This window comes from Boleophthalmus pectinirostris, unplaced genomic scaffold, assembly GCF_026225935.1.
Source record: "Boleophthalmus pectinirostris isolate CB_2022bp ecotype Guang Dong unplaced genomic scaffold, ASM2622593v1 HiC_scaffold_14, whole genome shotgun sequence".
In the NCBI taxonomy this organism is placed as follows: domain Eukaryota; kingdom Metazoa; phylum Chordata; class Actinopteri; order Gobiiformes; family Gobiidae; genus Boleophthalmus; species Boleophthalmus pectinirostris.
The window spans coordinates 19,190,096-19,212,632 of record NW_026571047.1 but is presented as its reverse complement, the minus strand read 5'-3'; the positions used below and the strand labels follow the sequence as shown (position 1 = coordinate 19,212,632).

General features: G+C 37.2%; 1 protein-coding gene across 2 annotated transcripts in view; it reads left to right on the top strand.

Moving 5' to 3' along the window:
- Positions 1-5,637: 5,637 nt before the first annotated feature.
- etv4 (ETS variant transcription factor 4) overlaps positions 5,638-22,537 on the top strand; it is a 59,381-nt gene continuing 42,481 nt past the window's right edge. Inside the window, exons 1-4 of one of the 2 annotated variants that reach the window (XM_055150597.1) lie at positions 5,638-5,931; positions 6,406-6,496; positions 6,669-6,716; positions 19,653-19,706. In XM_055150597.1, coding sequence (XP_055006572.1) covers positions 5,875-5,931; positions 6,406-6,496; positions 6,669-6,716; positions 19,653-19,706 — 250 coding nt within the window. In that variant the 5' untranslated portion in view covers positions 5,638-5,874. Of the gene's footprint in view, positions 5,932-6,405; positions 6,497-6,668; positions 6,717-8,088; positions 8,243-19,652; positions 19,707-22,537 lie in introns of those variants that run through there. The other variant, XM_055150598.1, reaches the window with a different exon arrangement.

Below are 22,537 nucleotides of genomic sequence, written 5' to 3'. Positions count from 1 at the left end.
AATGTGAATAAAACACATTACTACAATTTAAAAAATGCTAAAGTCCAACACCCACTTCCCTATTAAAAAGATAAATGCATTTTCCAAACTATAATTCTTCATAATCTCTTCATAATTCATTCCACTATAGGCCCATGTGGCAGTTCAATGCTATAGCTGAATGTATTGTAATAGTATATAGTACATGTGAGCTTGGTCAGCACAGTGATAAGTACTGACACAGACTGAGGGGAGACATTTTAGGTCCCGAGCAGCTGTGGAGTGAACTCAAAGTGCTTATTGATCACACTGCGCCGGTCTGATGGATGCCTCAAATGTTATTATAGCCTCTGCTGTGCTAGTTATGGAGACAGAGTGGTCAAAGTGTAAGAGACAGGAGGGAGTAGACGCTCTGAAAATCCAATGCACAATAAAACATTACAGGAGGAAATTACAGGGCGTTTTTTTGTGTTTTTCTCCTTCTTAATGCTGATAATGAGGATGGTGACTCATAAGCAAGATGTTGGATTAAAGAAGGACTTAGTTGAACTTGGAAAAAGTTATCTACCGCTGAATGTTTAAAGGTTCTATAATTGACTCTTGTGAGCTTTAAGACGTGTTATAATGTTGTTACCTCAGATCTGAAGTTGTGTTTTGTTTCATCCACACATTTCTTTATTGAACTTATTTTTATTAAATCATTTTGGTGCAAGCCACATAATTACGAGCAGTAAAAATGCAATACAAGTTAAATGACAATAAAGTTACAGTGTAGATACAGTCATAAACATTGTCTCCTCATTTATCATTCATAATATGCACTACACACACACTACAACATAACTGAAACAATCCTGCAAAAGATAGTCATCCATTTGAAGTATAGGCCTGAATTGAAGACCATTTGTCCATGAATAAATCTGTCTTCATTTGTAACCTTGCAGTTATTTGCTCCATAATATATACATCCTTTATTTAATTTTTCCACTGGGTAATTGTGGGGGGCAGCGGTCTGAGCCAGGAGACCATTTTTTTGGCAATTAAGAGTAAAATTTTCAGCAAATGAAAATGACTATTTGCTCTTAAGTCATTTGGAAAAATTCCCAACAGCACAATACATGGCTCTAATATAAGTTTGATCCCCAAACAGTTTCAATTTCCATCCACACGTTTCAGTAAATCTTTCATTTGCATCTGTCTGCATCTCCAAAGCTCGAAATGCTCAGCTCCACCTTGTGATTTCATGAAGTGGTAGTTTTCACGATAACAGCTACCTTTTGTTTACCTAGAGATTGGCAATTCCAAGTCTTAAATTATCCATTTCTAGGTGCGTTGAAGGTGTGTGTCGTTTTAAAACACAGTGGAGCACTTCCTGTATTACCACATGACATCACAAAGCGGACAGTTTTATGTTTGAGAGAAGAACTTTGCCTAAATATTCACAACTCCAGTTATGTTTGTGATGAGGAAACAACATGATAAAATAGTAAAGGTGTAATGATATCCAAGTCTCACGATACGATATCATCACGTTATGAACCTCACATTACGATATTTAAAAAGCTCATGATATGGTGGAGAGGCTCACGATTCGGGATGTGACAATATCCAAATCTCTCTGTACGATATTTTCACGATATACATCTCACGGTACGATATTTATTGTGATATTTTGTGGAGGCTAAACAGCTAAAACTATTAAAATGCTACTTTTTCCTCTTAAAATGCCTTGACAAGACTTAATCCAAAGAACTAAGACTTAAAAGTGCTTAGAACTCTTATTTCTTCTTGTAGTCTGCACTGATATGGAGCAAAGGATCATGGTCTATGTAGTTCCCTCTGTCTTTTTTTGCTATTTTTGTGCTATTGCTGCACCGTAACTCTTAATTTAAGCAAAGAGACTTGTGATTCAATATATTATTACATGATATTATTATGAGAACATTGATACTTTGAACTATTGTTACATCCCTATAAAATGGATCAGAAAATAGCGTAACGTGGGCCCTTTAAAGCTACAGTTGTCATTAGATTGGTTGACCCACTCCGGCTGCATTCTCAAACTACACCACTAGATGCTTTCTGTGTTACTGCTGTCTGAGAGTGTGCCAGCTTTGGCCAGACAGAAGAAGACCAGAGACCACAGGAGAATCTGAACCAGGTAAGGGGAAGGAGGGGGGCAGGTTTCACATTACAACAAATTGAATAATCTTACAAATGGTAGCTTTAAGGGCAGAGTCCGTGAACATGTAATAAATGAAAAAAATAACGAATCGATTCATTTTTCATACATTGGCGTCCATGTTCTTGTCTCTTCTTGCCAGCTGGTGATTCATAAACACAGTACTCTATAGATTTAGGTGGAAGGATGAGTAATAAAACAGAAAATGCAATCCAATCCAAAACTACTAACAGAATTACCGAAAACAGTATAGTCAGATTCTAGTGAAATTTCCTTGGAATAACAAAACGTATGAACTATACATATTTATACATTTACCCAGATTTCCAACTGTTTGTTTTAAAACGCTTTACTATTTTAATATGATGAACTGTAAAGTATCGGCTGTGCTCTGTTAACCTCTCTGGCTCAATTTTACAAGATAGTCTGACAAAAACAAAAGCAGTTAGACAATTCGTCACATCATCAAACTGCCACTTTGCATTGCTCGGAACACATTCTTTCGAAACATGTTTTCTTAACATTGAATACATTGGAGACATTCTATTTCCAAGGAAGGCCCCTCTTGCTATACCAACAGTCATATGTTGAATAAGAATGAGCTGAATTAGACCGAAGTTCATATACCGACCCATATTTTAAAAGTCACAAATCTTTGCGGCCCAAGTCCATAGACATTATTCGTAAATCACAAAATAAAAGTGGATTTGACCATTATTGAACATTAATGAGGATATTTTATTGTTGCCTGAGTGATCGTGTCTCTGAACAATTAATATTAATCAAGTTTTGAACAATGAAAAACATTGAAGCAGTCACTGAAGCAGCAATAAAAGGATCCATAAGTTGCCTATTTGGACATTAAATGTAGTCCATTTCTTTTCTTTTCAACATTCAATTGAAGTAGCAATATTGGAACAAAATAGTCAATAAAACTATTACAAAAAGATTAGAAATTATACAAAACATGTCTTTACAGTTGAACATTTCTAATGAGATAGGTGGGCACGTCTGCGTGTTTGTAGCGTGTTTGAGTCTGGGCTGCAGGAGGAGAGTGCACCAGCAGATCAGGTGCTGTTTCTGTGCTTTGTTTTTTATTTTTGTGAGCACAGAAAATCCAAATTCACACATATATGTAGTGAAAGGAATAAGCATAGAAATACTGGCCCTACTGAGGATAGGATATTCTGATGAAATGCTCATCCAGAATGATGATAAGGTCACAGATCCATGTATACAACTGTATCTTGCAGACCTACATGCAGATCATGACAAGGCAACCCAAAAAAAATCTCTTGCTACCCACCTGAGGGTCGAGACCCAGTCTTTGGGAAACAATGGACTAGATCAATAGGTCACTTCTACTACTACCACATTCTATCACAGCTATTGACTAGAGCTATGAATCAAATGCCAAAAACTTGACATTTGTTGCCAGATGTGCAAAACGCCCATAGATACACTTGCAAAAACAATGTAAAAAGTTTTTAAAAAAGAGCCATCATGAACAACCCAATACACTGTGGTACATACTTCTATTACACTACAGGGTCAGAATAGTTTTGAGCAAGATAAACATTATATTTAGCATCAAGTCGTTAAACATTATAGGCCTAAAGGGCTCATACTACGGTATTTTCTCTATGTTATGTTAGACTGAATTCTTATTGTTATGTGGTAATACAGGAAGTGCTCCACTGTGTTCAGCCCTGGAATTGCCAATCTTTACTGAACTAAAGGAAAAAGGAGCTGTTAACTTGAAAACTACAGCTTCATGACATTGCAAGGTGGAACAGAGCATTTTGAGCTTTGGAGATATAGACAGACGAGTGATAAAGGATTACTCAGACATTTGTGAATGAAACAAAACATAACTCCACATTTGCTTTTGAGGCGGTAACAACATTCTAACATGTCTTAAAGCTCGCAACAGTTAGTTTTGTGTAATATAGGACCTTTAAAGATTACAACTGAATAATCTGAGAATATGTGACTCCACAATTTCAAGCATCATTGACCTAAATAAAGATAAGATAGGCTGTAGCTGTTGCTAATATCCACGTTTGTGTCTTTAAGTTGAAAATAAAAAACTTTCAAGAACAACCGAGTGAGATTTATTAGGCTGACAGCTCTGTACAATGTCTGACACTGCCTTGTATCCACATTTGACCCACGCTTGAGCTTGTCCTGAGCTGCAACATTAGACCTGCGCCTCAATCTAAACGTGCATCTAAATGTCATTAAAGCAGGAAACACATGTGGACTATCACCTGTTTTGGAAATCAAAATGGATCTAAACAGAGGAAGAAAGCCATGTGTGGCCCATCTCAGACAGTGTAGCGCCTAAAAATCTCCTCTATAATCTGGTTACTTCAGTTCAACTTTATTTCCTGTGTCATTTAACACAGAGAGTATCCACATTACTTGTTGGTATAATGTAAGTAGTTTTGTAAGTAGTTTTGTTTGACAAAAAGTTAGGTTGTTAAGAGCAGAGTGGCTAAAACCACAAGAATGTATTGCTCTCCTGAACGTATCTAGCCAACGTCAGATTACGCGTGGATAAAAAAAAGTGTGCCTTTCTTTTAAACCTTCGTGTCGCCTTGTAAACGTGGCCAGCTTTAACCATGCAACCACGTAAACAAACTTTGAGTGCGTCTGGGCAGGAAAAGAAAAACATGACAGGACGTTCGTGCCAGGGCAAGTTTTTATGAATGGAAGTTTTTTTCCTCCCTCCCCAACTTTCCCTCTCTCCCTTTTTGTGAATGAAAAACAACTAGAAAATCCAGTATAAAACAGGCGCAGGGCGATTGGTTACTGCGTCGCTAACCTCCGCCCACTGTTGCTAAGATTCAGGATGTGGCGCTTCTGATTGGCCCAGAGAGTGAGAGCCAGACTTCATTCATAAGTCTGTGTATTCACGGGGACAAAGGCAACGAAATTCGAGCCCTTGAAAGAGGAAATCATCCAATCACGGGGCTTCACTGGCGCAAGATTGAGAAGAACGAGTTGGAATAACATCCCAAAGCAACATTGTGCATTAAACCAACATGGTGGTGGTCAAAGAAAGTATTCTAACTCCCAAACATTCCAGTCAAAACGTAAACCAAAAGCGTAACGTATCAGTTAAGGTACGTTCAACATCTGGTTTTGGTCAAGTTCTGTACAGTAAGCAATTCCCTTCATGCTTACAAAGTGGGCAGACGTGGCATTATGTAAAATGGCGTTTGGACAAGGCACGCCAATGTATGCGTAAAAGCAACATATTTTGGTTACGCGCCGATTTAACCAAGATATTTTGAAGATATTTTGCAAGTTTGTGAGGTAAACCACAGCCATACTTTGCAGTCTTATCTGTGCCCTGATAACTACCCCTAACTCTCCAACTTTCCCTCTTGCAATAACCACCCTAACCTTGCGCGTAACGTACAACTCTAAAACAAAAACAAGTCCCTATCCATCAGAAAGGAAAGGGAATACGAAAAGAGACTTGTGTGGATCGCTTGCAGCCCGCTGGGTAATCACTCGCCATCACTTCCCTTCTCGGCATTTTTTGTGAATGGGGCTCATTATGCATGCAGCCTCCACGCAGCCCATTCAAGAGCGGCGCTGCGTCTCTTCAGTGGCGTTGGTGTGTGCGCGCGGTGCAAGGCGGACTTTGCGTGGACTGGTCTTTAACTCAACAGCAGCCTAAATGACCACGAACGGCTAACGGGATGGATTATAAGATGGATGGATATTTGGACCAACAAGTGCCTTTTACTTTAGCAAATGTGCGTATATAATTTCAATGTTTTTTACGCGCTAAATATGTATTACGCGTTGCTTTCCTCCGCGCAGTTAGACTCATTCGCGTGTGCACAGAAACATATGAACTGTTTTGCTAATTTTACAGTGAAATGTGAAGTTTGCACGGTAAATGTAGCGCTAAAACAAATGCATTTACCGTGAAGTTTCTTACAGAGCTAACGGAGTCCGGAGTGTGCCAAATGGTCACTTTATCGCGGACAAACGCACATTGTTTTTCTAAGTCTGCCTCCACAAATATGTTGATTTCCGACTAGCTTGTTTACAATGCATACTGCTAACATTTCAAGAAACCTTTAGCAACATGACGTGACGCTAACGTGCTCGTTCAACTTTGCTAAAAACGTGTATTCAGCGCTGTTGTTTTGACTTCTTGACGCACGCCATGCCTTAATAGACTTCTCACTTTTTCTCTCTCTTAACATGTATGCGTTTTGCAGAAGTCGCAAGGAAATGGACCCCTAAATAGACTGTTGATGGCAGCGAAAAGGAAATACATGGACACAGAATTACCCCCTCAGGAATCCGAAGGTACAGTCAAAAGTCATCCCGTGGCCTCATTAACTGACATGTTAACCGTGCGCCATGTAACACACAACCGCATGCATGTAGATTTTCACCTGTAAAAGTTTAAATATTACATGAACCCTCAGCTCATTTGACTCTTTTTTTTTTCTTCTTCTTCTTTCTCATGTCCAAACAGACCTCTTCCAGGATTTAAGCCAACTCCAGGAGACGTGGCTCACAGAAGGTTAGACATTTTTTAAAGATTTCTTGCTGACCTGCTTTTAAAATTACATCTATAATTGAAAAGATAGAGCGTGCCATTCAACAGCTTTTTGGGTTTTTTGGCATCAGATCATAAATTGGATGTTTTGAGTTTTGGATTGCAGATATTAAAATTGTTGGACCAAATAGGTGATTTGCTTCTTTACCAATGTGAGATAGGAAGTTTCTCATTGGGAAAAAAAAGCATTTAACTCCAAACTATAAGACTGAACCCAGATCTGATCAGTATTTGAATTTGAATTTTCAATGTATTTGTTTGGAGGATAAGCCCTTTGAGGTTTCTTGCCATCTTATTTTCAAGGGGGTCCACAAAAGACACATACAGTAGGATACATAAATTCAAATAAACATCAAAACAACAAAACCAACACAACCACACACACACACTCACACACACTTGACTCTTTGACACATAACAAATCAAATCTGAACAAAAAAACTAAGACAGAGTTAAAATATAGTCACAAAATTCAACTAAATGATCCAAAACTATTACAAGGGTTATGTAAATCCTGAACCAGAGCATTTTTAAATGAAAGGACAGAAGTTAATGCACAAATTGATGAGGGAAATTTGATCCAATCAGAAGGAGCTTTATATTTAAATGAGTGTTTTCCTATTTGTTTTTTTGACTCTTGGGACAACAAAAAAGTAAAAAAAAAATTCCCAAAGTGCTTTACGCTGAAATAGTGGTGTGGTAGAAGTCTAAATCTATGAAGTCATGACATTGGATTTTGTTTTGCGATTGTGGTGTACAGTGTCGCAGGTTAGGATTTAAAATATTGTCTTTTGGAAATGTGAAATGTACCTGTAAAGAGCAGAGGTAAAATAGTGTCAGTTTGAGTAAGGTTCGAAAGAAAAATGAAATAAATATGAAGGTCCTTGCAGTAGTGCTTTGTAACTGATAAGATAATAAACTCAAGTTCATATGGATTGCCTTTTTTAATATTATCTAATTGAAACACTGAAATCTGGCAAGTGGCTTGTGTAATTGTAAAGCAAAAAGCATGTACATTTCTATTGCATTTACCTCCAAAACTTAAGTGTTGCTCTTAACTGTTTTTTACTGCATTTCCTCTATTACTCCCATGTTTATACTCAACCTCTATCCAAGTTCATAATGTACAGTAACCATAAAAACACAAAGTAGTTTACACACACACACACAGACACGCACAGAGGCTCATTATTCTCTTGTGCGTGCCCTATTTTGGCCATGTTGCGGTGCGTGCCAGTCCGGAGCCAAACCAAACAAACACGCAATCCAGCCCGTGTCACTCAAAGGAGCAGAGCAGTGGAAGAGGGGCAGAGTCACAGGCGATCGTCAGCCACAGACTCAATAAGAGCAGTGATGACGTGAGATCTAATGGAGGAATTACACTGTGGGACGCGGGGCTGAAATCAACACATGTCCAGTGTCATTATCAAGTCTGTGTGAAGTGGAGAAGGCAGAGGTGTAGTAGTGTTTGGGAGTTTGGGGTATGAGTGGTAAGATTTTTTGGCACGATGTGAAATTTTGTGGTTTACAAATTAATAGTTTTGCATTGTACTGGCAACACAATACACTTGGATCTAGAAATGTAACAGTTTTAATGTGATTCAGTATCAGTAGTTGTGGTTAAGATCCAGTTTAGATTTGTCTGACTTCTGAATTTGTGTATTCCTGATTGAGCATTGCTTTAGTTCAGGTTAAAAACATTTCCTAGAGTTTATCAAGCTGAAAGTAATGATTATTTTAGTAGACGGCTAGCCAGTGATGACTAGTCAAATGATTCAATCTGTTTTGATTTCAACAATACATTTATGATGCCTGAAGACTTGTAGAGAATGCTTAAGTAGAGTGGATGAAAATCACAAATACTTATTGTTTTTTTGCCATTTTGATTTAATATTAGAGCTGTTTTTGTTCTAAAATATATTTTGCAATGTGTTTATGAGGCCATACAGTTTACAGTCCTCTACAGTCAATGATTATTTTAGTAGTTTAGTCTTGTTTTGTAAGATTAGATTTTGACAGAGATCAAAATCTTGGCATAGCTGGTTTAGTCTTGATAGTTTTGTTTTTATTTTGTCTTCAATATTGTGAAAGGTTAGTCTGATTCATCAGCCAGTTTCACTTTGTGGAAACCGTTTGACCTCACAGCATTATGATTCGTTCGCTTGACAGTAGGCGGGTACTTTTTTTATTTAACCAATCGCTGCTATTTGGTCGTGATGTATGTAATGCGCTGCCACAGGGCTTAACTGATATATTCAGCTTTTCCCAAATCCTGTAGGATGAAGGGCAATCACGTCTTTCCGCTTGATCAAATTCACCAAACATTCCCTTTGTTCCAGCTTTAAATCCTCGATCTCGGGAATCGTTTCCAATGCAGAATATATGGGTCTTCGCTGATTGGCTGGTGCCCGAACTCGCAATTCTGGGGTTCTCTCAAAACCGTCTAGTGTATTCTGATTCTGATTCTGACCTAGTCGCTGGAGAGAAATGAAACTGAGTGGAGGCACTAGGGGGCGCCAACTTGACTAGTGAAAAGTTGTGAAAAGAACAATTTCTAATCACATTCTATTGTCACTGTTTCACTGGACTTGACTGTGTTTCTCAAAATGCGGTCCCGTCTTCTCTGTGAAGTGGTACTGCTGTAGTCTTGCATAATATTTTGATTTTTATGCCAGATGCCCTCCCTGACACAACCCACTCCATTTATCTTGGCTTGGAACCACAGCACATCAACAAACGTTTGGTGTCTCCTCTGGAACACAGTTGAGAAGTATATTGAAAAACACCAGTGTCTCTATAGACTTATAAAACGACTTCATTTTTGTTTTAGGGTTCGGCAAAATAAACTCCAGCCTAAACCACTTCAGTGTGTAATATGACTGAAGTGTTATGCGTCATGTTTGTGTGATTCATGAATCATTGTAACATGATTAATGATTATTGCCATTGACTGGAGAAAATAAACTAACTAACTTAAAGGTGCAGTGCGCAACTTTTGTGGTTGAGGTCACACCACTACATGTTATTACTGTGGTTAGGGTTAGGGTTACCAGGAATGTTCCACACTATGGCATTAAACTTAGCTATCAAATATTTATTCAGTTACATGTGTTTTTATTGCGCAAAAATACAGGAAAAAAAGGATGGGCTTGCCTCTTCAAAGACCTGACCCTTAACTTGACCTGGTGGCGTTCCTGTCTTCAAAACAAGCAGGAAACAGACTCTCCACCAGAAAAGTTGCACAATGCACCTTTAACTTAGGGTTTTCTTGGGAGTTTTTTTTGTACTTTGCCTCATGTGTGTTACAGTAAAATTCAATAAGACAACAGTGAATATGATTTAATGACAAAACTGGTGCAGATACATTTAACAGGGTTTGATTTATAGCACAAAAATTAATGAACTAACTTAACTTTTTAACATTTTTCTTTGTTTATTTTTCAACTTTGCCTCATGTGTGTTACTGTAGATTACGATAAGAAAACGGTGAATATGATTTAATGACTAAACTGAAGCATATACATTTAATAAGATTTGATTTATAGCACAAAAATGTATGAACTAACTTCACTTTTTAACATTTTTCTTTGTTTAATTTTCAACTTTGCCTCACGTGTGTTACTGTAGAGTATGATAAGAAAACAGTGAATATGATTTAATGACTAAACTGGAGCTTATACATTTAAAAAGGTTTGATTTGTAGGCACAAAAATAAACTAACTTAACTTTTTAACATTTTTCTTTGTTTAATTTTCAACTTTGCCTCATTTGTGCTATAGTAGAGTACAATTAAACAATAGTGAATATGATCCAATGACTCTGTTGATGCTACGTTTTAAAGTTTTCAGGCACAAAAATAAACTAACTTAACCGTTTAATGTTTTTCTTAGTTTCATTTTCCACTTTGCCTCACGTGTTACAGTACAGAGCAGAGTACAGTAAGCCCACAGTGAATATGATCCGATGACTAGGCTGCTGCAGATACATTTTAAAGGGCTTGGTTTATAGGCGCTCTGCTGTATCCATGTCAGATTTCTCACCTCTTTTCTAATGCGCCATGAAAAAACCAGCCAGTTGACTTCACACCAGCGTCAAAGACTGAAGCCCATAAAACCAAACAATGGGAGAAGCAGCAGAAGCACATTTGAATTGACACTTTTGGCCACCCTCAGAGACACTCGCTCCTGTTGAAATACTCGTGCTGACGGGAAAATGGTAGAGACGTTTTGCGGTTCCTATTGTGTTGTTGTGTCGGGTCTTTGATTATCAAAATGAGTGGAGTGGATTTAGAAAGAAGAGAATGAAGTTACAGTTTGAAATGTGAAAGCTAGACTAGAATTTTGACAAAACTGAAAATGTCTCTTATAACCTAGAGTGTAATGAGTCTTAAAATGGCTAAACAATAAAAAAATCAACATAGGCAGTGAAAAAACTCAGTTCAGCTATTTTATTTGATAGAATTTATTAGAATTTATTAAGCGTTACTTTTAAGTCTAGTACGTTAGGTGCACTAGGTAACTTTTTTGGTAGAGGGTCAACCAATTGCTTGTCTCAGTGGAGTAGTTATTCTTAGTTTGGAGTATTTCACAGTATTTCACGCTATTAAATCTGGCTTTTATTAATTAAATTAGAGTCGATTCTTTTAAGTCTTGTTTAAAAACACATTTTTACTCACTGATTTTTAACACGGTGTGAGAATTTTATGGTCCTCTGATTGTTTTTTCTATTTGTTATTTGGTAATTTTTGTATATTTTATGTTTTTTATTCACTTGCTAATGTATTTATTTTATGCTTTACTTTATTTACTGTGTTAATTTTTATTGTGCCTATTCTGTGCAGCACTTTGGAGACTTTGTGTTAGTAAAATGTAATCTGATTCATGAGGCGGTTTCACTTCGTGGAAACCGTCTGACCTTGCAGCATTAGGATTCGTTCACTCGACGGTAGGCAGGTACTTTTTAAATTTGTTTTTTTAACCAATCGCTGCTATTTGGTTGTGACGTATGTAAAGCGCCAGATCCCGTAGGAAGAAGGGCAATAACGTCTTTCCCATTGATAAAATTCACCAAACATTCTCTTTGTTCCGGCTTTAAATCCTCGATCTCGGGAATCGTTGCCAACACAGAATATACGGCTCTTCTCTGATTGGCTGGTGCCCAAACTCACATTTCCAGGGTTTTTGCGAACCGTCTAGAGTATTCTGATTCCTGACCTAGTGGCTGGAGAGAAATGAAATTGAGCGGAGGCACAAGGTGGCACCAGACTGGCAAGGTAAAATGTGCAATACAAATAAAGTTGGATTGGATAGAGAAAAAAAAATATTTGGAAAACATGCTTGTGATGTGAATGGGTTGCTTCTCCACAGATCTGACCTACAACTTGGCTTATCTCCACAGAAATATAGATACTTTTAAACATTTCTAGAGCATTCCAGGCAAAGCAATAACATTTCCATGGAGACAAGCAGGTGGTAGAAAAGTTACATAGCTCGCCTTTAAGATTATATATTTCACACCTTATAATTTTGTGTTTAGGATATTGCAACAAGTCAAACATGACCAAAAGAAAGATATGTAAACGATATCAAAGTTAATGTAGCTTTAAGTAGGGGCTTGCTAAGACCCTCTCCTTTCCTGTTGCATTAATGAAAGACCTCCTGATGACTGAGCGAGCTTGTGAAGGATTCATGTAGTAAAACGTTGTAATGGGGGGATGTGTTTTTTCCTCTTTCTTTGCATCTATAAGCAGAGCGGAAGGCCAGAGGAGTGAATGGCAGCCGCTCAGAGCTTGTCATGTCTTGTCTAGTGGCTTATAAGTCTTTTGGCGGGTTCAGACTCCGCCCCCCCCCGTCTCCCACTGAGAGTAAAAAAAGGAAAAGTCATCCGAGGTGCCTGGAAGTGAAGTGCACTCGCTGGCTTCGTGTGCCGACTTGTGTTCGAAAACCCGAGCAGAGGTTCCAGGAAAAAGCTGTGAGAAATATATATACGTAATGAGTAAAAGTCTGAAGGTTTGCCGCAAAATATTACAAGTTAAGAGCTCAAAATTCTCATGAACACTACAAAAATAGAGGAACATTGTAAAAAGTTGAGTATTTTTTATATAGTACAAATGTAACCTAAATTTCTAATAATATTACTACATGTTGCCTTTTTCTGACTTTGCATAACTTGTTAGATTTTTTACTTTCTGTTTTGTAAAGTTTTCCAAAATGGCTGCTTTTGTGATTTTGAGCTATACAAAAATGTATTAAACTGAAGTACTACTACTACTACTACTACTACTATTACTACTACTACTACTTTACGAAGAAGCACTAATACATTTCTATTAGGGGTGTAACGATATCCAAGTCTCACGGTATGAACCTCACCGTATGATATTTATTGCGATATGGTGGGAAAGCTCACGATATTTCGATATTATACATAATAACAAGACAGACATTATAAAATGTTTTGATCAGTCATTTGGTACATTTATTGTCATATTCTAGGGATGTAACAATATCCAAATCTCACAGTACGATATTATCATGATATACATCTCACGGTACGATATTTATTGCGATATTTTTGGGGTTGATATAATTGTAGATGGGACACTTTTTTGCTTTTAAAATACCTTGACAAGATTTTGGTGTGAATTATTTCCATTACAATCCCAAGAATTCAAGTTAAAAACATATTTCTTCATGCTGTTTGCAGTGAAATGAATCATGGGATATGTAGTTCCCGATGTTTATAAGCTGTTGCGATATTACTGTGAGGCTTTTGACGATACGATATCACAATATTTCGGTTATTGTTACATCCCTAATTTCTATATATAGAGGGTCAGAAATCTGCTTGTCTCCATGGAGATGTTATTGCTGTCCCTGCATAGATAACTGCAATACCATACTCTAGTAAAAAAGCTACACAGTCTAGCTTTAAGACAGAGAGTCCCACAGCATTTATCAATTTGCTTTGTTTTTGTTACTATTTGTAAGTTTTTGTTTTGGTGTTTCAAATCATAAATCTTTGGAAAGTCTTGTAAGGAAGCAACTATCATGAAAAAAGTAAACTTATTTTTTATACAGTGTATCCGGAAAAATAACCACCAATAACTCTGTGTTTAGTGCTATCATCCGAGGTGCTCTGTTTTGTTGAAAGATAGAAACAGATTGATTGTCACATCTCCAGATCTTTTGTATTGGCCTCTGCTGTGCGTCGCTCTTACGCAACTGCTTGACTTCCCCCCTCTGGCCCAAAGGCACAAAGTTAAAAAGCCTTAATATTATTAGCGTATAGTAAGTGACAGGATGTGCACATATTACATAAGGAATCAATGAGGTTTATCTGAACATGCTCCGTTATCCGGTTTCCTCAGTGCAGGAAACAGGACGGGGACCGTGCAGAGAATGCGGATTCCTTGATTTCATTTTATTTTATTTTTATATACAGACTTTTATTTTTTGGTAGCTGGGGTCTGGAGAGTGGACTGGGACAGTGAGGGAGAGGAGAGGGCATTAGGGTCGATGGCTGGGTCAGAAATTCATTATTGTGGTTGAAATAGAGTTTAGGGTCAGAGAAAATAGTGCAAGAACGGCGATACTGAAGTTGCTGAGAGAAGGAAAAAATGTGAAGTTCATTTTGGTTGGTAACAAAAGTATTTATTCTTACCTTAATGTAAACCAAGATGTAGGTGAGGTCAGTCTTGTAGTAATTTTTGACACGTAAAGTTGAACTATGTAACTTCTCTGGTGCTTCTTTGCTTAATTGCCTGATTCATCAACCAGTTTCACTTTGTGGAAACCGTCTGACCTTGCAGCATTAGAATTTGTTCCCTCGACGGTAGGCGGGTACTTTTTTATTTAACCAATCGCTGCTATTTGGTCGTGACGTATGTAATGCACCGCTTACGAGGCTAACTGGTATATTAAGCTTTTCCCAAATCCCATAGGAAGAAGGGCAATAACGTCTTTCCCCTTGATAAAATTCACCAAACTTTCTCTTTGTTCTGGCTTTAAATCCTTGATCTTGAGAATCGTTGCCAACACAGAATGTCTGGCTCTTCGCTGATTGGCTGGTGCCCGAACTCGCACTTCTGGGGTTCTTGCAAACCGTCTAGTGTATTCTGAGTCTTGACCTAGTTGCTGGAGAGAAATTAAATTGAGTTTCACAATATGGCATTAAACTTAATTTTGCATTTACTCTATTACAACTGTTTTTCTCACATAGAAAAAACCTTGAAAACCCTGCACTGTTGTTGTTAAGAATGGGCTCGCCTCTCCACAGATCTGACCTATAATCTTTGTCTGGTTGTGTCACCTGCTAGTTTTTATGGCGATACACGTTTAATGCCATGCTGTGTAACATTCCAGTCTATTTATAAAGCGGACTAGTGTGCTTACAGTTTCACTCTAATTCACAGTTGCGCAAAAATTTCCGCCAAGAAAGTTGCCCAATGTAAATTTTCAAGAATACAAAAAGCCACCAATATGATTTCAAATAAACGAGTTGTTGAAAAAAAACTTACTGCATATTTAAAAATGAATCTACTGAAATAATTGACTCCTAACCTCAACCATTGATTTACAAATACACAAAACCACAGATACAAAGCGCTTTAAATGGACTTTCTCTTCAAATTTCGGTTGCCATTTTGTTTGTGTTACTCATTGCATAACCTAGATTGGAGTCATAATATTTAACGAGCGGCATTAGTTTTTCCCCCACCAATTTACCATGACGTAAGTGTGATCTTGTTCAACGGAAACACTTTAAAACCCTTAAAAACAAACCTGTATCTTGGCTCCTTTCCACGTGTAACACTGGGTTTATATTTGGACTATTTTATCCTTGCGACCTCCTGTATATAGCTGACAGATATATTTATTGACTGATATTGATTGATTACTATTTTTCTGTATTTTTGTACATAAACATTCATATAATTATATGGCTTATTTGACACCAGCCTCTGGTTTCTTTTGCTGATTATTCAGAATGTATTTTTACAATTTATGTTTTTGCCCTTTGTTATTAGAATCCATGGATCAATAAATCAGTCAATCTTGATTTGATTCAACTTGACAAGTAAAATTGTCTACCATTAATTCATTAATCATTGCATTTTATATAGTGCATTTCAAGATGTCTAAAGCGCTTTACAGTTCATTATTCATTCACTCAACACTCAGGACCCATGTTTTGTTGCGAGGTCAGACAGTTTCCACAAAGTGAAACTGGCTGATGAATCAAGCTAGGAATGTTCCAGAGTGTGACATTAAATAGCTCTACTTTATATTTATTCTATTATTGTAGCTCAAAAATACCTAGAAAAACAGACATTCTGACTGTGAGCGGGCTTGCCTCTCCACAGATCTGAACTCTAACTTGGTTTGCTTTGTTCTCCATGAATACTGAAAGGTTTAATACCAGACTATGAAGTATTCCAGACAAAGCAATAACATCTCCATGGAGAAAAACATTTGATGAAAAGTTACACAATGCACCTTTAAGTGCAGCAAGATGTATTTTTATATTTTAAGTACAAAAAGCCGCATTGCATTGGTAGATAAAATGTAATCAAATCCTGATAAACTTGGCTGGATTTGAGTTTTTGCGGTGAACACAGAGAGACTGAAACACACCGTGATCTCAGCGGGTGCACGGTGACCCTTTGACCTGTGTCATGGGGAGTTGGCACTTGGCACTCAGATGATTTCAGCTTTTCTGATCTGTTTGTTTGAGTTGAAGTCCAGAGCTTTAGGCTACAATAGTACTCGGATTAGGATTTCTATAAAAAAGAGGCGTACAATGGAGGCATGTCTGCACAGTACCTGGGTTGGGCATCTGTCACTAGAGCATGAATGAATGTGTACTAGACCAGCAGTTGTTTTTTTTATAACTTGTATTGAGAAGACTGGAGCTCATAACAGTGCTTATGACGTCGATTTGACCAGACTAGAAGTGAAAAATTAGCTTGTGTTTGGGTAAATGCTTTCTCAATGACTCTTGCATCTAAAATAAATAAACAAACGCTAGACTAATTTGATCCGTAATTAATATCTGTCCAGTGTCTGTAATATTAATGTCTTATTTTTTACATTTTTATTTATCTAATGATTGTGCAACTTTCTGTGCTATTTATAAAAGACCTGTTTGCAATATCTGAATTCTTTGTTAAAGTTATTAATCTGTCTACATCTCCAAAGATTAAAATTCTGTCTTCCACCTTGTGATGTCATGAAGCAGTAGTTTTCAAGTTAACAACAACAGCTATCTTTTACCTTTAGTTCAGTAGAGATTGGCAATTCCAGGGCTGAAATTATCCAAATTATTCTAGTGAAGTTGTATGGAGTTTAAGCACACAGTGGAGCACTTCTTGTATCACTACATGACATCACAAGGTGGAATAGAGTGTCTTCTATTTGAAACTCAGCTTAAATATGCAGGGTTTGTGTGTTAAACATGAGTAAATGAAACAAAAAAGAACTCCAGTTATGTTTTTTTAAGACACAACATTACATAATAGATCAGAAAATAACATAATACGGGCTCTTTAAGAAATTACTTTGATGGTTGGTCAAATTTTAAATGAACCAGCACAAACTGTAGAATTGAGGTAGTAAAATAAATCCATCTAATATTTATTTTCCAACAGTTCAGTATGGAATTTACATATTTACTTTTAGGCTGTGTTCACTTGCTCACAGTTGTTGGGTTTTGAAACTGATAATAACATTAACCATGGTCACTAGGGGTGTGCAAAAATATCAACATATCGTATCGTTTAATGTGATGATACAGTATCGATATCACAGGCTGCTGTATCAATATATCGCCAAGAGTATTTTTTTGTATATTTTGTTACAGAGCTACAGTTTTGTTGCTTGTTCAGAGGAAGGAAATTTGTTTATGCGACACATTTGACATTTTCACTGTTTTGATGATTAAAATGGGCATGTTTCATATTAACTTTGCACAAGAAGTGGTTTAACAAAGACTTTTTAGTATCATGTCCACGATTTAGCCTTTATTTTTATTGAACCTTATCAAATAGATTTGAAATATATAGTATCGAACTGAAAGTGCACTGTATTGAGATATGTATCGTATCGTGGTCCTAATGGTACCCAGTCCTAATGGTCACTACTTGCCTAACCTTATCCTAAACCTTAACCCAAACCTAATCTAACTCATATTTGAACTTAAAATCATGCTGTTCATCTAATAATAAATCACTGAGTTTAGTCCCTTTAATGCGATAAATAAACCAACTCAACATCATCACATTCAGGACTAAACTGGGACTAAACCTGGACAAGATTTGAGCAGAACCAAACCAAATCCACACCGGGGCTCACCCAGGATCAAACTGGAAGTGAACCAGAAATACAGCAGATCGTCACATTTTATTATTTAGATATCTTGTCCCATGTATGTTTAGTCCATTTTTCACCCCTCCATTTCCTTTGGCGTGTTCCATCTGCCTCTTGTTTAATATTCGTGCTTAAAACTGATCCAACCCAGACTCCCTCTCCAAGCTTAGACACTGTCCCCAACGTTTTTTGGATCTCGTCCCTATTTTGACGTGACATATTCGCTCACTCGCCGATCCAGACCAGCCTGTTTGGTTTGTCTGCAGCCCCAGAATGGAAACTCTGGGAAATTGTTTTCTTGTTTTTCTAAATACCACTCTACTGTAAACACAATAGTAACAGTTGTAATAAGTATGGATTATCTTTATGGTCTTCTTTTACAACCAAAACAATTTTACGATGTGACTCACTACGGTAAATAACAGTGTAGGTCAATTATTTTAACTGTAGCTACTGGAAGGTCGTAGTTAAAGTATGCTGGGAGTACTCGAATCGCAGTTATGTAAGAAAAATGCTGCATTGACTTGTTTTGTTATGAATTATTTATATGTGATCTAAAGTGTTTGATAAAAGGTCAGTTCAAACTAGGGTTTTATCGAAAGTATTGAAAATCCTACACTAATTAATTCTTAGGGCCGGGTATCATTAAGAAGTTGCAGATACGATACATATCTTGATACACAGGCCACGATACGATACATATCTTGATACATCAACCATGATGTGATACATATCTCGATACAAAGGCCTTGATACAATACATATCTCGATACATAAGCCACAATACGATGCATATTTCGATACAAAGGCCACAATACTTCTTCTTGTGTAAAGTTCATATGAAACACCAAATCACCAAAACAGTGAAAATGTCAAATGTGTCGCATAAATGAGTTTCCTTCTTCTAAACAAGCAACAAAACTGTAACCGTAACAAAATAATTGAGTAAAATATATCAAAAAATACTCTTGGCGATATATCGATACAGCAGTCCATCCATGATATTGATACTGTATCATCACTTTAAACGATACGATATATTGATATTTTGATATTTTTGCACACCCCTATTGATACTAAAACTAATATCAGAAATAGAAACTCATTTGAGCAAGTATCAAAACTCAAAAAACTCACATTAACAGGACAAAATTTGAGGTAAAAAAGTTAAAAAAAGAAAGTACTCATTGTGGTATCGTAATTGGTATCGAGTATTGAATCAGTTCCACAGTATCAAAAATCAAGTTGGAAACATTTATATCATAACACTAATTCAAACAGGAAAAAATCTAAGTATAAATGATTGCATGCCATCCATAAGGGGTCTGTTTCTTGGTGTTTGTTCTAAGCCTGGATAAAAAAAAAGTGAGGGAGGGCATCCGGCTTAAATCACCATGTGCCAAGAGTCATATTATATTACAGTTCAATACACAATTAAAACTTTCAATCAATGACAGTCAATGTAGTAAAATATCGCAAACACACTATGTTCAAATTCTCACTAACTCTTTTTTTTTTTTCTCGTTTATTTCAGCTCAGGTTCCTGACAGCGATGAGCAATTTGTTCCTGATTTCCATTCTGAAAACTGTAAGTACAAACGTGCGGTATTTCTCTCACAACTTCTTAAAACTAGAAGCCTTGAAGTAAAAATACACATCTGGGACAGTTGTTTCCTGTTAAATAGCCAGAGGCCCTTAGTGGTCAGTCCTACCCGTCCATTTGGATACAGTAATCCTTTAAATCCTGGTCATGTAGTACATTTGTATGGTGATTGTGCATCCCATTAGACATTTGCATATAAGTGAAAAGGCTGAAAAGGGTCCGGCCCAGGAAACCGGTAAAAAGATGATGGCGGGCGCAGGTACAAAGGTGGGCTTTTGTGTTCATCGGAAGGTACCAAACAGAAAAGCAAATTCCTGGGCTGCACAACTGAGCGAAGATTTGAATGCGTTTCCCTTTTTCTTGTTCAGAGACGAAACAATAGTGAGTCAGGATCTGGGTGGATGTTCAGACAGACTTTTTTTTTACTATTCAAGCTGAAGTCTTTGCATCGTTATCAAAGAGTAAAGAGCACGGTGCTAAAATGGTACAAAAGAGAAATCAGGAGTAATCTCTGATCTTTCTTTCCCTTTGTAGTGAAGTGTAGAATTCAGTGCACTTTATTGGAGCAATCTTTAGTTCACTCTTATTGACGTAATATTGACATACATAAACTTTCCAGCTGATGTCATTAATAACATTCCCAAGGGGTGTGGCGCTAACTGGAGCCACTGCTCTGTCTGAAGCTCTGTTACTCAAATTAGACGTTAATCTGAGTTTTATTTTAGCACAATCTGACCAGAAAGAATTGACTTAGTGGGAATTATGCTTGCATTGATCGCTGCCTTCTGAAAAAAAAAAAAACTGTTTAGTATTTTTTTTCCAGGAGTTTCCAGGCAGCGTTTGCTAATGCGTGTATTGTGTCTCCGTGGTAACTGCTAAACATTTCGCCATAGACATACATCCACAATTCCAGTTAAATAGTGAAAAGTGAAGTGAAAAATTAACATACAAAATTGTTTTTAAAATGACAAATTATGTATTTTTAGAAAGTTAGATAAAAAAATAAAAAATTCCAATGTGAACATATTTAATAGTGCCATTGTTCATCTTATGGCAGGGGTGTCAAATTCACAGAGGGCCAAAAATAAAAACTGGGACTAAGTCATGGGCCAAACTAAATATTTATTGAAAAATTTCAACAACATCTGCATGTTTTCTCTTCTTTCGAGATATGTAATGTTAAACTTTTTCTTATTAAAATAAACGTGTAATAATAGTTTTGCTTAAACACTGAATCCAGAACAAGCATAATATAAAATAATAACAAAAATTTAAATAATGTCTCTATAGAAGTATAAAGTATAAATAATGTTTCTGTAACCGGTGGGCAGCTCTAATACATATTTGATATAATCTTGCGGATCAATTATAATTATATCATGGGCCAAATTTTGCCCCCGGGCCTGAGTTTGACATGTCTGCATTGCGGCTTATCTACGGACCATTACAGCCCACTACTCTGATTGCATTTTTACTCCTTCCATTCATAAAAACTCGGGACACCACTACGAAATGAACACTCGTCACGTGCTGTGTAGTTTATAGTGGACCTTTTGTGATTATTTGACTCTATTCAGTATTACTTCCTGTATCTTTTTTGTGTGTAAACATCATGTGACCGTGCCCTCCCCATGTCAGCGCAGCCGCGCCCCCTCCTCTGTGAAACACTGTCGCAGAGTGTCGTCCAACAATGGCGAGGAGGAAGTGCGGATGAACCCTAGGGCCACCGCGGGGTCATGTCTACTTAACCCCGTGCACTGTGAGCCAATCAGCTGTCAGGGCACGGCTGGCGCTTGACCCGGGTGCGTTGCGCGGGGTCAGGGGGGCGAGCGTTTGACGGACAGTTCACTTATAGGGCGCGTTCGCTATCCTGCTGTTAACTCTGCGGAAGGGAACATCTCCATTCAGAGTGTGAGTGATGGAAAATAGAGGTTGACAAAGCGTTATAGATACGTGACACACATGGACGGGAGCCAATGTGTGAAAAGGCCAGAGGGAGGATGGCGACGGGTGTATTCAGACATGCCACCGGGTACACAAATCCAGATTATGCAGTATAATCCTGTATACATTTTATTTAGGCAGCCCATTATTCTTTATGTATGTATTTACTTTGTACTACTTCATTCAGTACTTCACTATTACAGATGCATTGTGTAACTTCTGGGATGTTATTACTTTGTCTGGAATGTTCCACAGTATGGTATTAAACCTTTCTATCTTCATGGAGACCAAACAAATCAAGTTACAGGTCAGATCTGCGGAGAGGCGACGCCGCTCACGGTCAAAATGCTTGTTTTTCTAGGTATTTTTGAGCTATAAAACCACCTGTAAGTCAATAAAAGTAAGGTAGAGCTGTTTAATGTCACACTGTGGAACATTCCAAGCAGAGAAATCACAAATCTAAAGAAAGAAAACCAACAAAAAGTGAACCATTAATCTGTATTTTTCTATTATTCATATTAATCTATGTATTTATGTCTTTATATTAATCTAATTTTGTTGTTTTTGTCATGTTGTTTTTTTTATACACTTGCCTTTACTTAGTCAGTCAGTTACGGTTTGCTTAACTTACGGTTGTTGGTTTTACGCCAGATGCCCTTCCGTCTTCTTTTATGAGATCCCCATTATTCTTACTTTACTTAATACTTCACTATTAATCTTTAAATTCATGTCATGTTATTTTTTCGCCTTTTGTTTTATGGACTTGCCTTCACTTGGTCAGATAGTTTGCTTTGACTCACGGTGGTTGGTTTTACGCCAGATGCCCTTCCGTTTTTTATGAGAGAAATCCAGCAGCAGTCACTCTTCGTCCT